The 15,905-nt window shown below is 44.8% G+C and overlaps 1 protein-coding gene across 1 annotated transcript in view; it reads left to right on the top strand.

The window, feature by feature from the left end:
- The first annotated feature begins 7,846 nt into the window (after positions 1-7,846).
- LOC114600538 (acyl-CoA 6-desaturase-like) overlaps positions 7,847-15,905 on the top strand; it is a 29,751-nt gene continuing 21,692 nt past the window's right edge. The window contains exons 1-2 of the mRNA XM_028736799.2: positions 7,847-8,375; positions 15,119-15,229. Coding sequence (XP_028592632.1) covers positions 8,169-8,375; positions 15,119-15,229 — 318 coding nt within the window. The 5' untranslated portion in view covers positions 7,847-8,168. The remainder of the gene's footprint in view (positions 8,376-15,118; positions 15,230-15,905) is intronic.

Below are 15,905 nucleotides of genomic sequence, written 5' to 3'. Positions count from 1 at the left end.
AAGTTTACCCTGCAATGCCTTTCTCTACCCTGCGGCCTGGGCCAATCAATCTGAAAGGAAAGGGTCACACTTCAGACGGACAAAACTGAGCAGGAGGGAGTCAAGCAAGCACTGACCTTAGAGTGACATTGCTGGTTCTAAAGCATCACCTGATTTTCAAAAAGACTATTATACACTTGCAAAATCTTCGGACTTCTTTCTCATTTCCTTGCAGCAGCCAATCTCTTTCTCTCTTGCAACAAACCAGTAGCTGCTATCTGCTGCATGACGCCCAATAACACTACTTTGCATAGACAGAAAAGATATACCATCCACAGAGAGAAAATGTTACATTTCGTTGACTTGCCAGCACCCCCTTATAGAAGGGGTGCCCAGCCTAGATGTCAGGTGCTAGTTGTCTAGTAGTCAGCCAGAATAAACAGTGCTTAAACTGGTGGCTAGAGGAGAAAATTGCACAGTGGCCTTGATTAGTAGGTAATCTAGAGCAGTTTGCTACTAGTCTTCTTTCTTTCTTTCTTTCTTTCTTTCTTTCTTTCTTTCTTTCTTTCTTCTTGGCGATCACTTATAGCCAAGTAAGATTGTCTTCCATGAACACGGTCTTAACTGTGAGTCCGTAAGTAACTGTAGAAGCCAATTCTGGACCCACATGTCCTTCCACAGTGGGGACATAGTTGATCATGGTGAAGGTTTGCCAAATCTGCCTTCCTCTTAGCACGCTTCTCCAACTCCTTGAAAGATTCCATCAACAGTGTCTCCAAAAAAAATTACATATCTTCCCGAACTAATGCCAGTGTACAGGAAGAAGCAAAGATCACCAGTGTCGAAGCAATGATTCTTCAACATCAACGTCATTGGACTGGTCATGTTGTTTGGCTGCCTGATTATCATCTTCCAAAGCAACTACTCTATTCCAAACTTTAAAATGGAAAGCATAATGCTAGTGGTCAACAAAAGAAGTTTAAAGACTCTCTCAAGGCAATTTTTTTAAAATGTAGGATAAACACCGACAATTGGGGAACACTGGCCTGTGAGTGCTCCAATTGGAGAACAGCCTTTCCCAAAGGTGTAATGGATTTTGAAGACACTCGTAAGACTGGTCCAAAGAGTCAATTCTTTCACACTTAATATACACAGAGCTCCAAAGGACCTCACACAGCCAAGAATAAGGTCATTGTTATGAAAGCAGCATAAGAAGAAAAAGCAGCTGCTACTATATGCTCACTGGCATCCAGCTGTGGCCATCTGCATTTACAGTGAGTTAATCTCTGGTGAAAGGTAATTAACAGAAACATAGTAGAACAGACTACTCAGTGAACTCTGCTATTCCAACAAAATGTCTGATTGCCTGATTGCCTTGTTATCTAGTCTGTTGCTCACACTTTTTCAGTTTCTATGTGAATAACTTCATTGATGTGACAAAATCTATAATCTGTTGCATGTACCTGCACAGTACATTTTCTGAGCAATATCAGGATGTATGGTTGCTACAGACCATATATGTTTTGCCTTGTGACACATTCTGATTAAAACAAGCACAATACCATGATTACCGGTAGCTATCTGGCAAGATGTGTGAACAAGCCTCAGAAAAACATCAGATTCCCATTACTATCATATCTCCAGCTTCAAATCCTGGGGTTCATGCCTTCGTTTGTATTTGCCTGATCTCATTTGAACAACTGAATTCCCCAACTGCATTCATTCATTCATTCATTCATTCATTTCTTCATTTCGCACTTTCCAACCCAAATGCCATTTATTTCATTGAGAAAGATGTGAGTTAAATCTCTCCTATTAAAATCAAAACTGTGGCTGAATGAGTGCCCACACATTTACTACACTGTGCAATGTTGTTGTTTTTAAAACTATTTTTAACGTTTATTTTTTTTCTACACTTAGGAAAAGTTGGCCCATCATGGGACTACCATGGCTGCTTACATTAAAATGCTAAAAGCAGTAGAGGCTGACCTTGCTCACCAGGCTCACCGGGTTCATAGCATTTCAGATTGATATATTTCAATCTGCTCCAGGTCTGATCAATTTTATCTTTGCCATTTTTTATTTATTTTCCATGTAGCATAAAATGTAAAGGTAGTTGTGTTGGCACTTTAGAAAAAAATCCAATGTCATTAAGGCTTCAACATCAGACAAAAATATTTCCTCCCCCTCCCCTTGTTCTGTTTACTATCTATGAAGAGTTCTGGAGAACTCAAAAGCTCACAACACTGTTCTGTTATATTTTGATTGGCCTAAGAAAGGAATTGGAATTAGTTTGTATATGTTTTAAATATGTATTATTGTTGAGCTCTTTTCTTGTATATATTTTAGATTTCCTTTTATTCTTGTTGTAAGTTGTTTTGAGAATCTGGTTTCAGGGTGTCATAGAAATAGTTCCCATCTTTGATATGTAGGAAATAATTATCCATGTGGATGATGTGCATGTTGAAGTGAGGAAACTGTGACCCTCCACATATTGCTGATCTACAGTTCCCATAAACTCTGACCATTGGCCATACTGACTGGGGCTGGTGGGAGTTGGAGGTAAACAACATCAGGAGGACCAAAGGTTACCCACCTCTGTTTTACATGTTAGGAAAGAGCGTACAAAAACATTGTATTTTAACTTTGAGGCAGAGATGTACAACTACCTAATACATATAAGGTAAAGGTAAAGGTACCCCTGCCCGTACGGGCCAGTCTTGACAGACTCTGGGGTTGTGCGCCCATCTCACTCAAGAGGCCGGGGGCCAGCGCTGTCCGGAGACACTTCCGGGTCACGTGGCCAGCGTGACAAGCTGCATCTGGCGAGCCAGCGCAGCACACGGAATGCTGTTTACCTTCCCGCTGGTAAGCGGTCCCTATTTATCTACTTGCACCCGGAGGTGCTTTCAAACTGCTAGGTTGGCAGGCACTGGGACCGAACGACAGGAGCACACCCCATTGCAGGGATTCGAACCGCCGACCATGCAATCGGCAAGTGCTAGGCTCTGTGGTTTAACCCACAGCGCCACCCGCGTCCCTCCCAATACATATAGGTTACCCAATAAATATGGTGAGAAAGGACAATGCAAAGGAAAGTGGGAGGTCAGAGAATTTACTTAAAGTGGAAAGGGGGGGAAACAAGCCCAACATCTAAAAGGTTCATCATGCATAAACTGCCTTTCGACAAATGTTAATGCAGCTCTGGGGAATAAATTATAAATAAAAAGGTAAAGGTAAAGGGCCCCTGACTGTTAAGTCGAGTCGCGAACAAATCTGGGGTTGCAGCATTCATCTTGCTTTACTGGCCAAGGGAGCCAACGTTTGTCCACAGGCAGTTTTTCCGGGTCATGTGGCCAGCATGACTAAGCTGCTTCTGGCGAACCAGAGCAGCACATGGAAATGCCGTTTACCTTCCCGCTTGGAGAGGTACCTATTTATCTACTTGCACTTTGATGTGCTTTCGAACTGCTATGTTGGCAGGAGCTGGGACTGAACAACGGGAGCTCACCCTGTTGCGGGGATTCGAACCGCCAACCTTCCGATCAGCAAGCCCTAGGCTCAGTGGAAGCATCTCCTTCTGTGGTAAGAGACACGTGATAAATAAGAGAAATGAGCAAAATAAAAATCTGAAGGGCAGGGCAATTAATTCTGATACTTCTGTGTAGTCTTAAATACATACTGTAGTAGTCTTCTATTTAGTCATGTCTTGCACAGAACAACTCCTCCCCTGAGCTATTTCCCATGTGGTGCTTCTGCATATTGGCAATTAACTTGTAAAAATGAAACATTTTACTCATTCTGTAGAAACATACTATCTCAAGCAGTTTTCTACTCATAGCTTAGCTGTGCAATTTATGCAATCAAATGCCCATGTGGCACATTATATAAATTTTTGATTGATTTATATATTCATCTATCTTTTGTACAAAGGAACAGACTACCCTGCCACCAATTAATTAAGTGGCTTGGATTTACTCTTGTTTATCTTTGCTTATGTGCTGTTTGTGCATTCATTATTGCTTATGTGCTTCTGGCTTATTTTGGAGAGGAGAAAGCCCTTAAAACTACAGTTGTAAACTGCACTCTCTGAGGCTTACTTCTGAGTAAATTCACTGTTGATTTAATTTTTAGGACAGTAGAAAAGTAGGTGATAGGAATAAACTACTGTGACTCAAGAGAGATGTGGTTTATCAAGCCAGCCACTCTATATTCTTTCCCATCCCCCCCCCTCTGCAGAATGACTACTTTCAGACTACTAACATTCGAAACTCTGAAAACTGTCCCCGTTTTCTATTAAGAGGAGAAGCAGACAGGAATACAGATAGCCAGAGCTCTGCTTGTTTGGAATTCTGGAAGCTTGACTTCTATACATCTGAACTGGTATTCTCTCCAACATGCAATGAGTCGCTAACATTGGCTCTTTGACTACATTGTAAAATTTATTACCATTAACTGACTTCTGCTACATTGCAACCATGTTACACTTTGAAATGGTTTCCTGGTCCAAAACAAAAACAACTTCTACTCTAACCAGCTTTTCTATGCTAAATAACCACCTCCTTTTTCACTCAAGCATAGATTTATTATAAAGTATTCTGGGGCTGTGTTTTTAACCTAAATAATATCCTGGGTATCTATCTGCTTCCCTTCTTAAGAGACAGAGATAGTAGCTAAAGACAGACAGACATTCCTTATCCCCCAGAGAGGTTTCATAGATATATCATTGGCCATGGCACATACATCACTACAATATCTAGTAAACAGAAACTAGCAAACATTTCCCATAATCGTGGACTAGGAAATTGTTCTATATGTGCAAAGTTGGTATCATACAGACAAACATTTTTTTAAAAAAAACCTTTAGCTTTACAGCTGTTGGTTTCAGGACAATAATGTTTCAGTGTAGCCAGCTATGCCATGAAGGCCACAGCAAATACCCATGGTGATTGAATATAAGAACCTCTGACATCAGTACACTAGTTGCTGGACTGAGATGCCTATCTGAAATTAATTTAAAATAAAATAAAAAAAATGAGATGCCTATGTGAATATGAGGCAGCATGGCTGTATGAGGCATGCTCCTCAATACTAGAGATTAAATGTACCTGTCTCAAATAAATCTGTTAAGCATACTCCTCCCAGCCCCCACCTCCGCATTTGATTTCCTCTATTTTATTTTTCTTTCCTCTTTGTATGTTCATTCTTCCTCTCATTTTCTCTCTCTGTTTGTAATTCTCAGCCTAATTATCCCACACATAATCCTCCAACTCGGTGCCCCTCTCCTGCTTTCTAATACACAGCATCTTTTGTTTAATCAAAGCTACTCCATACTCTTTTCCCAAGCTGCAGTTACAATGTGCAGCCTTTTGCCTATTTGGCTACCAACACTATCCTCAAAAGTAAATACAGTGAATTCTTAGTCTCCCTTTCTGTGGCTGAGGATGAGTGCCAAACCCAAGGCTTTGACACTGGAGAGAGAGGTACAAATACTTCCCAAACATGCCAGAGGGCTGGATTATATAATGACACTGCTAGTGCTGTATAGGACACTGCCAGAAAACATGACCTTTCCCAATTTTCCCGTATGAAATCAACCCTAAGAACTGAAGTAACCCTTCATGCCAAATGGTGTTAACACGGCACAACCGCTGCAGTGTTATCCGAACATTTGAAAGCTCTAATCACAAAACAAAATTTGAAACACAACTGAAACCAATAAACCAATTGTAATCTATATAAAATGCAAAGAAGATTAGAGACAGACAAAAAAACCTAAACGTGGCCTCCAAAAGCTTAGGAAAAACTGTGAGACTTCACCATTCATTGGAAGCTCATTCATGTTGTAGCCTCCAAGGAGAGAGTGTGTCATAACAGGGGCACCACCACAGAGAAGGCCCCACTCCAGGTTCCCTTGCAATGGGTCATCCCTGTTGGTAGGAGCACAAGCAGGATTACCCTGATTTCAGGGCTTGTGCTGGATGATGCGAGAAGAAAACCCTTGTCATTTTTACATTGGTGCTGGCACCTAGAGACATACAGTGCATATAGTGCAGATCCTGCAGAATAAGTGTGATGTGACATTGCACAGTGGTGTCAGTTAAGACTCTAGCTGCTACATCCTGCCCTTGTTTTAATTTTTGGATCATCTTCAATGGTTGCCAAACCTAAAGTACATTCCAGTGGTCTATGCAAGAGGTCATCAGAGCATGCGGCACTATGGTAAGGCTGCTTTGATCTCTAGATAGCCATTACTGTCAAAAGAGTGATACCTGGAAAGAGGCACTCCGTTTTGACTGTTACGCTTCTGATTTGAGTGCCACACTTCCGTTTTCAGTGTTATGTTGAGGTCTATCTGTTTCAGCTATTTATTTTGCGTTTTTGTTTTTGTGGCTTTTTTGTTTTGTTTTTGTGACTCTGTGGAACTGTGTGTGATCTGTGGAACAAGAGTGGCATGTTCCATGCCTGCAAGGTTCTCTTTCTCCCTCAGCTTTAAATCTGTAACATCAGAGATTCCTCTGCAAAGTTTCATAGCCTTAAACCCAACAAATCTGTCCTTGTGAACTGCAAAGTGAAAAAGACCCGGTGGGGATCAAAATGCCTAATCAACAATTTAAAACTACACTTTTACCTCTCATAGCTTGTTTATAAGTGAGGGAAAGGTTTTTCAGTGACAACAAATAAAAGAAAAAAAATTCCTTCCAGTAGCACCTTAAAGACCAACTAAGTTAGTTCTTGGTATGAGCTTTCGTGTGCATGCACACTGAAAGCTCATACCAAGAACTAACTTAGTTGGTCTTTAAGGTGCTACTGGAAGGAATTTTTTTTGTTTTGACTATGGCAGACCAACACGGCTACCTATCTGTAACTGGAACAAATAAAAGGTGATCCATGGTGAAAACATTTGTTTTACCTTCCTGGGAAAGTGGCAAAGGTCCGAATTTATGACATCTCCCCTGACTCCAGGGAAGACATGCATGAGGTGCTGCAATGTGACATGTATTTATGGCAAAATACATAACATTGCAGTCACATGGAAATGGGTATGGTTGTGACAGCCTTCTGGTGGCCACGAGTTTTAAACAGCACCCTATCACTTTTATGTACTTGATAGAAGCAACTTGACATTAAAAAAACATTAGGAAGAAAGAACCTTTGTTTCACTCATGTAAGTGCAATCAGAAAACAATGTCTATAAAACCAGCCTTGCTCATTTTGTTATGCAAACATACAGGAAAATATTTATGGATCCTGAACTGAAATTGCCTAAATCTTGAGTTAAGTTACCTACCTAAAGGTCTGAATAAAGAAGGGCCACCCTGCAGGATATATTTTACAAGTTGGTATTCTTGATTGACAATCCTGGGAGAACTGCCAAGAACTCCTAGTTGGGGAGATAAGACACTGACATGAGGAGCAGATTGGGACTCTCTTAGGCTGAAGATAGCGGGTAGGCAAATCTGCATAATTGTAAAAACTCTTCTTCGTTTTGTGTGTGTGTGTGGAATCTTTTCAGGAAGCCGGCTGTCCTGAGTTATGACAGCTTCGTTTCTTGTGCCAATTTTGGAGACAAAGATAGGCGCGTTGGCGGAAGGCGCGAAGCTTTCCTTGAGGCGCGCGCGCGCGCTCGCTCGCTCCTCGTGCCTGATGCTGCCTCGGTGGCGCCTCTGGGAAGAGACCTGGGCCAGCGCCGCGAGCCCCGCGCAAGCACTGCGGCGGCGGCCCGCTTCACAATATCAAGGCTTCTTCAAGTTTTAAGTTGAGGTCAGCCGGCCTTCACCTTCGAAAGATTAGCGCCAGCCAATGGCAGAGCCCCGCTTGGCCGGCGGAGAGCGGCGATTGGAGGAGGAGCTCTGCTGATACCCTCCGGAATCCTCGTCGGTGATTCATGGAATGGGATGGAGAGGCTGAGGTTCCCCCCGGGCTGGCTGGCGCAGGGATTATTTGCGAGGGAAAAGTCCGCCGCTGCAGCCTAGGGGGCACTTCAGAGCAGGCGGCGGAGCCGGCAGAAATTGCACAAGGGCTGGCAGGCGGCAAGGCGAAGACAAAGAGCACGCGGAGGGGGCGGCGTGGGGGGGGCGGCGCAGTCGGTGAGTTAAACCGGAGCGGAGAGGCGGGGAGCCTTTCGCTTCGCAGGATCGCCAGCAAGCGCGAAGCCGAGCCGTCGAAGCAGCGCGCCGAAGCCGGTCATGGGGAAAGGCGAGGAGCAGGGCGGGATGTGCGCCGAGCGGGAGGCGCCGAGCCCCTCGTACACCTGGGAGGAGATCCAGAAGCACAACGTGCACACGGACAAGTGGCTGGTGATCGAGCGGAAAGTGTACAACATCACCCAATGGGCCAAGCGACACCCGGGGGGGCTGCGCGTGATCAGCCACTACGCCGGCGAAGATGCCACGGTAAGGGGCTCCGGCTGCCGGTGCCGCTGGCAGGGCGCAAATGGCTTCCGCCGCCCGGCTCCTGCGCCGCCGGTCACCTGCTGCTGCTGCTGCTGCTGCTGCTTTGAAGAAGGGAGGGAACCGGCGGCGGCAGCCGCTGCAGGGCTGGCAAATCCGCAGCGCGGAGCTCGCTGCAGCCGCAGGGCTGGCAGGAACCGCCGTTTGACACGAAACGGGGACTGGATGCAAAGAGGGAATGGGGTGCTTGCAAGCTGGAAGGTTGCCGGCGGCTGGGAGGCTGCAGAAGGAGCATTGTAGCAATGCAAGAGCGGGGAGGAGAGAGGTTTGCCTGCAGGCCGGCCAAAGAGCTGCGCTCGGTCGGCTCTTTCTGCAAGGCTTTTTTCCCCTGAGACTCCCCACCCCCCACGTAAGGAAAGGAGCTGGTGGCGTCCTCCCCTCGCCCGGGCAGCTGCTTCTGCTTCTGCAGCTAGTGGTTGGCTAGCCTCATTCCACACACCCCCACCCCCCAAACCGGGCTCCTGTTTCAGTAACGGCAGCAGAGGAGGCATAGCGGCGGCGGGAAGGAGCAAAAGCAGGATGCCTTTGCAAGATTAGTAGCTGCGGCTCCTGAAAGCGCAAGCTGCAGGGGAGCAGCCGGCCAGCGGAGGCTTAGCTCCGGGCAGGACGCACAGCGCGGGGAAGGTAGTCGCGTGTTGAGAACTGTGCGGCCCAAAGCAAAGGTCCGTCTCGCCCAGCATCCTGCTTCCCAAAGTGGCCAGTCAGATCATGTCTCTGAGGAGCCCACAGGCTGGACATGGGCACAAGAGTTGCAGCTCTCCCCAGCTGCTATTCCCTAGCGACTGGACTCTTGAGGCCCGCTGGTCCTGGAGGGAGTCTGTCTGTTGGTGGCCTTATTCTCCATGAATTTGTCTCTACCCTTTTTTTTTTTAAGCCACCGTAGTTGGGGGTCCTCCTCACACGTCGTGATAGTATTCCATAGTTTAACCATACAAGCTTTGAAGAACCACTTTTGTCTACCCAGGTTCTGGTTTACTGGATTACGCCAGGAGAAGAGAGGTTTGGGGAAAGTGGCCAACTAGATGCCTGCGGGAAACAAGTTGTATAAGTTTGTGTGTGTGTGTGTGTGAGAGAGAGAGAGAGAGAGAGAGAGATGAATGAAGCGGTAGAGGGAAGACATAGCAGAGAGAGGAGGGGAAGCTGTGCTGTTCCTCACTTCTGACTTTAGCCCTGTCCACCGCTTGCATGCGCCCCTGATCACTTTCCCTCAAGTGAATGTGGACCTCAGCTTCAAAAAGTTTGCCCTAACTGCATCCCATTAAGATAATTGTATTCTGCTGCGTCTCTCTATTTGACCAGACTTCCTTTATGCCCACCTTTCTATGATTGCTTTTGAAACCAAGCACCCCACTTCCTCTATCATAGCTTAGAGACCATATCTGCACATGGCATCCTCTGTGGATTTGCTTGGCATGTTCATTCCCCCTCCCATGGCCCTTTGGGCTATCACGGCCTACTGGATGCTCAGCATCTTGCTGTATCCCAGCCCTATCTGAATGACCACAAACTTTTTTTTTTACTCTCATTCCATTTTGGGGTAATTCATTCTGAACTGGATATTTCCCCAGCTTCTGCTGGCCTTCCCCCAGGAGCCTGCAAGCTTTTAGATACCAAGGTCCATTTATGTTCAAGAGGACCCACAGTGGGAAACAGAAAAGTGAACTAGATAGGCCTTTTGTATAACAACAACAACAGCAACAACAACAACAACAACAACAACAACAACAATAATAATAATAATAATAATTTATTTATACCCCACCCATCTGGCTGGGCTTCCCCAGCCACTCTGGGCGGCTTCCAAGAAATATTAAAATACTGTGATACATCAAACATTAAAAGCCTCCCTAAACAGGGCTGCCTTCAGATGTCTTCTAAAAGTCTGGTAGTTGTTGTTCTCTTTGACATTTGGTGGGAGGGCGTTCCACAGGGTAGGCGCCACTACTGAGAAGGCCCTCTGCCTGGTTCCCAGTGAGGGAACCGCCAGAAGGCCCTCAGTGCTGGATCTCAGTGTCCGGGTAGAACGATGGGGGTGGAGACACTCCTTCAGATATACTGGACCGAGGCCGTTTAGGGCTTTAAAGGCCAGCACCAACACTTTGAATTGTGCTCGGAAACGTACTGGAAGCCAATGTAGGTCTTTCAAGACCGGTGTTATATGGTCTCGGCGGCCACTCCCAGTCACCAGTCTAGCTGCCGCATTCTGGATTAGTTGTAGTTTCCGGGTCACCTTCAAAGGTAGCCCTTTGTAGGTGTATGAGGTCTTTTTATCATTTCAACCACCTGGATATGCCCATTAAGAGAAGCAGGAAGATTGTGTGCCAGCAGGTGGGACGGAGAAGGTGATGGGACTCAGAAATGTGTTCCAGCTGCATTTTCTGCTCCGGAAACCTTTCCTCAGGTGAATGTGGGTTGCAGTTATCTGATGATGAAGGAAGGCCTCTTTGCATGTGCTCAGAGGCACTGTTTTCTACTTTCTTCTTCCCTCCTATTTTTGAAACAGAGGGCAGGGGAAGTATTCTGGACCTGAGAGGCACTGAGGACAAATCCTAAATGTGTTACAGCTGGTTGTGATCACTCATGGGAAAGTGAAGCACCCTGGCAATACTCAGAGCATCATTACTGTTTTCCATCATCCCTATTGATCATACTGCTTGGGGTTGATGGGAGTCCAGCATACCTGGAGGGCTACAGGTTCCCAGCTTTATTCTCAGGCTAAGGTATCTAAAGCAAATCTTCAGAAGTGAGGGTGAAATCACACATTCATGTAATGCAGCAAAGTCCACCTTCAGAGGTGGCAGGTGAGTATGCCTTTTGTTCTCCACCCTTCTACATGCATGTCAGACAGCACGTGTACCAGTAACTTCTAGGAGTGTATTTGCAAACAGTGTGTTAATCAAAAGCAGCCACAGGCTTTCACATATAGAGAAAATGTGAGTCTGTATCGAGTCATGGCTCCGTTAAGTCTCTCTTGTGCTTCTCCATTGGTTGTGTGTGTGTCTGTCATACAGAATGAACAAGAATTGTAGCCAGAACAGATGTTTTTGGCCAGGTACCTTGGCTGCATGTTTCTGGCTGTGGTTACTTTTGTCCACTGTCTATCAAGCACTTGCTCCGTTTTGTGTTCTTGGGAAGAACTACATGCTTTCAAATCAACTTGTCATTCTTCGAAACGCAGCCATCATGTATTAAAATCAATTGGTCCAGATGTCCTGCCAATCTGCAAGTTTTATTGTTAAATCATTTACATTGTAATTTTCATTTCCCATTCATCTCTGAACTTCCCAAACTGAAACACACAGTGATTCTATTGTCTTTGTTGTCTTAAATCACAGTGGGGGTTTTCAAAGCAACATTTAAAAAGAAGACTGAAGAGACACAATGAGCTGAAATGTCTGGATTGTGTGATTCTGTGGAGCAACGTTTTAAAAACAAATTTATTTTATGTATTGTTGTGCTTTTTAGTCTCAAAGCAACTTAACAATATATATATATGAAGTCAAATAAAAACCAGGAAATTTAATCACAGTGTACAATACAAAATAAAATGCTCATCCAACACAATAAGGTTAAAACCTATCTCATATCAGTAAAAGGTAAGCACCACAGTGGATGCTGGTATAACTACCAAAGGCCCAGGCAGATAAAAATGTCTTAGCCTGGCCCATAAAAACCAAGGCACCAGGCATGTTTCCCTGGGGAGAACATTACACACACAGGAAGAACCACTACCAAAAAGGCCTGTTCTTATGTGACCACCTTCCACAGCTCCCTTGGATAAGGCACACAGGGAAGGGTCTTTGATGAAGATTGTTTGCTCTGAGTGGATTCATATTGGGAGAGGCAGCCTTTAAGGTATTGTGATCCTGAGCCGCATATGGCTTGATAGGTTAAAACTAGCACTTAATTGAATTGAGAAACTCATCAGTAGCCAGTGCAGTCAGGCCAGAATTAGTGTAATGTGCTCAGACCTTCTGGACCAATTCAGTAATCTGGCCACTGCATACTGCACTAGCTGTAGTTTCCAAAGTGTCTTCAAAGGCTGCCCAATGTAAAATGCATTGCAGTAAACTAACATAGAGGTTACCAGATATGACAGTTTCCCAACTTGCAGAAGCAAGTTTGATGGCTCCCAGCTTTTGTCACTGGTTTAGCTGCATTGCCTTTTCATCCCTTCTAGGATTTCATGAATGCTCTTTCTCCCAAATGTTGTACATCCACTACAAAGCTATCAGTCTCATGAAACCAGCACACGTGGAAGTGTTTGTACTTATTGGGGGGGGGGGGACACAGAGCCAAATCTGCAGCATCACATTCTTCTTCCAAGTGTATTGTTGAAGGTGACCATTGCTTGCTTGCCACCATAATTATGTTTGAACTTCAGGAGTGTGGTGACACTCAGGCCTGATCACACGCTTTAGGATGTTGCAAGCTAGTTTTTCATTTTGGCTGAGGCAATGATAGAGACTTACGGTACCTTGTATATATACACACACAAACACACACACACACACACACACACAGTTTGAGCAGGTAGCAAGGAAGCTGATAGTGCAAGCCCCAAAGTCACATCGAGCCCTTGAAGCTTCCGCCAGCCAATTCCAAGACCATAGGACTGTCTCCTGTTTGGCCAGGTTCAGACTGCATAAACCCTTACTGCAAGTGTGACTTCATTCACAGTGCATTTTTGAAGCCATTTAGTGCTTCCCAAGGAGATGACACTGTTGCTTGCCATCTGCTAGCAATGTGTTCAAGAACCTAGAAAGAGATGGATATCTGTTCAACAAAATAGCATGGCTGCTTTGCAAAGAAAATGTGGTGTGCATGCAGTATATGAGTCTGACATATAAGTCAGAAAGGCCTATGACCCCAGAATATGATCCCAGTAGAGGGCTTGCGAGGTCCTTTAATCCAGTGCTAGCAAGGTACGGTTACTGGGTTGTAATGAAGACCATTAGTCGGTTCCCAGGAGGCTCAAATTTTCCCTAGCATTAAACAGTGCTTATCCAGTATCTTTTGTAAGGCCAATTGTCATCTCCCTAAACACTTGGCTGTTTCTTTGGTGGGCATTGTGTGACTCAGCAGCAAGTTTCCCTGGCTCCCCCCCCCCCATCCCACAACCTTTCATTTCCCTTCCAAGCCACTGTACCATTTGTTTTGGGTATCAGAGGGGGCTGAAGTATGTGGGAAGGGTTTCTTTCCTTCGCTTTTTTCAGGTTTATACTCGTTTCAAAAGGAGGAGGAAGAAGTCCAGTGATGCTGCATCCAGTGTTTTGACAGGGAGTGGTACAAAGGGCCTGCCCACATAATGGTTGTCTACACTCCCCTTGTTTGGCTTTATATTATACAGTGCAGATAGCTCTCTCACATCTGATCCTCTTGCAGTGACAGTAGGAGTTTTGTGCTGCAGGCTGAAAATTGTGCTCCAGTACCCCCAACAACGCCTGTTCACCACATGGAAAAATTTGGTACCAATTAAAGGTGAAGCCTTCATTTCATGTAGACTCTGGAAGTTAATGAGCACACCAAAATGTTCATCGTCTGGGTGCGCCCAGCCTTAGATTATGTTGCCACAAGGTGAATTAGCAATGCACAACTTTAAGCAAGAGTGTTGTCTGCTGAGAATTAGGAAGGAGTTAGGGATTTTATATGGCTCTAGGGGAAGATAAGGAGTTGGAAATTTCCCTCAGTTACAAATCCTTTAGGCTTATGCACATGCTTGTTCGTTTCTTGATGACTGCAGATTCAGGTAGCAGCTTGCACACAGAGATCACATTTGGTGATAAAATTTCCATGGTGCCTCACATTTATGCTTTAATAGCTATCCTTATCTGTATATTATTTCCTATCTTGTTTTCTCCTTTCCAGCATTTTCTAATTTATTTTCTCCTTGTCCCCTGTTCCAGTGCTTTTCCCAAGTGAATTAAGCTGCTGAAGCTAATCTTACTAATTAAGGTTTCCTTTTTTTCCATAAGCAAGGACAACAAAGGACTCATTAGAGACAATGACTTGAGTCAGACCAGTCCCTAGGAATAAAGCACCGCAAGATTAGGATTCCTAGTTCTGCCACCCACTCACTCTTTGGCTGTGAAAATATGTTGCTTTCTGTTTGCTTATCTACTAATAATTATGCTGGGAGATGGAGATTTTCAATGTTATATACTATTTTATACGTGTGTGTGTGTTTTGGGAATCTGTAATCAGAAGGAATATTGTTTGATTCCTACAGTAAGGCCCTGTCTGCACAAAACATATAAACTGGTATCACCACCTTAAACAGTCATGGCTTCCCCTAAAGCAGGCATCCCCAAACTTGGCCTTCTAAATGTTTTGGAACTACAATTCCTATCATCCCTGATCACTGCTCCTGTTAGCTAGGGGTGATGGGAGTTGTAGTCCCAAAAACATCTGGAGGGCCGAGTTTGGGGATGCCTGCCCTAAAGTGTATTTTGTTAAGGGTGCTGAGACTTGTTGGGAGACCCGAATTCCCCTCACATAGCTACAATTCCCAGATAAGAGGGATTGGTTATTAAACCACTCTGAGAATTTGCTCTGCACTGGCTCATCTGTAAGGATTATTGCATGTAGAAAGAAGTTTCTGGATTCTAAGGGGAAAATGATTATGAGAGATAAGAAAGAGCGGGTAACAGCTCTTTGAACAGCAATTGTGTATTTCTTCATTCTAGGATGCATTTAAGGCCTTTCACCCTGATCCTGTGTTTGTAAGAAAGTTTCTTAAGCCATTATTGATTGGAGAACTTGCCCCAGGAGAACCCAGCCAAGACAGAGGCCAGAACGTGAGTAAGAGCAATTTTTCCTATATGTTCAGTGAATATTTGAAGGACGGCACTGAGCTGTTTGCAGAAGGGCTTTCAAACAGCCCTCTGGTTTTCAGAGGTTCAAGGAGCAGTGCTGGGAGGGAGAAGTGCTTTTCATAGCCATGGTTTCAATGGAAACCACTTCCCCCCCTTGGAGCAATGTTCCCGCCACCCATCAACTGATGGACGATGAAAGCGTGTCTAGCTCCAGCAAAGGAGCGAACAGGAGTTCCTCTTAAAGTGCCCATTGTTCCTTTAAGGCTCTGTCCTTACTTGCCTCACACCTAATGTCATATATGATGTCAAGTGCCAAAACAACCTTGCGACCCAAATAGGGATGCCTAGCAGGCTAAGTTTGGCCCACAGGCCGGAGGGTCTGCACCCCTGATCTAGAGCCAGTTTTCCTTTTTGTGTTTTACTCTACATTAGTATCTCTCATGAGCTAGTTCTGTAAAGTGTGTCACAATATTTGAAGTGGTGCTTTGGAGGACAAACGATCACTGGAGAATGAAGAATTGCACTGAGTGTCAGAAGGGGAGTATCTTACAGACAATCCAGCCTATCCCAGGCAAATCTGTTTAAAAGCTGAAATTATTTATCCCATGGGAGAAACTTGGCGAAGATGAATTAGTAGGGCTGCCATTTGCTTTTTGAA

Source organism: Podarcis muralis, chromosome 1, assembly GCF_964188315.1.
Source record: "Podarcis muralis chromosome 1, rPodMur119.hap1.1, whole genome shotgun sequence".
NCBI lineage: Eukaryota > Metazoa > Chordata > Lepidosauria > Squamata > Lacertidae > Podarcis > Podarcis muralis.
The sequence above is the reverse complement of the archived record's forward strand: the minus strand, read 5'-3'. Positions and strand labels throughout refer to the sequence as shown.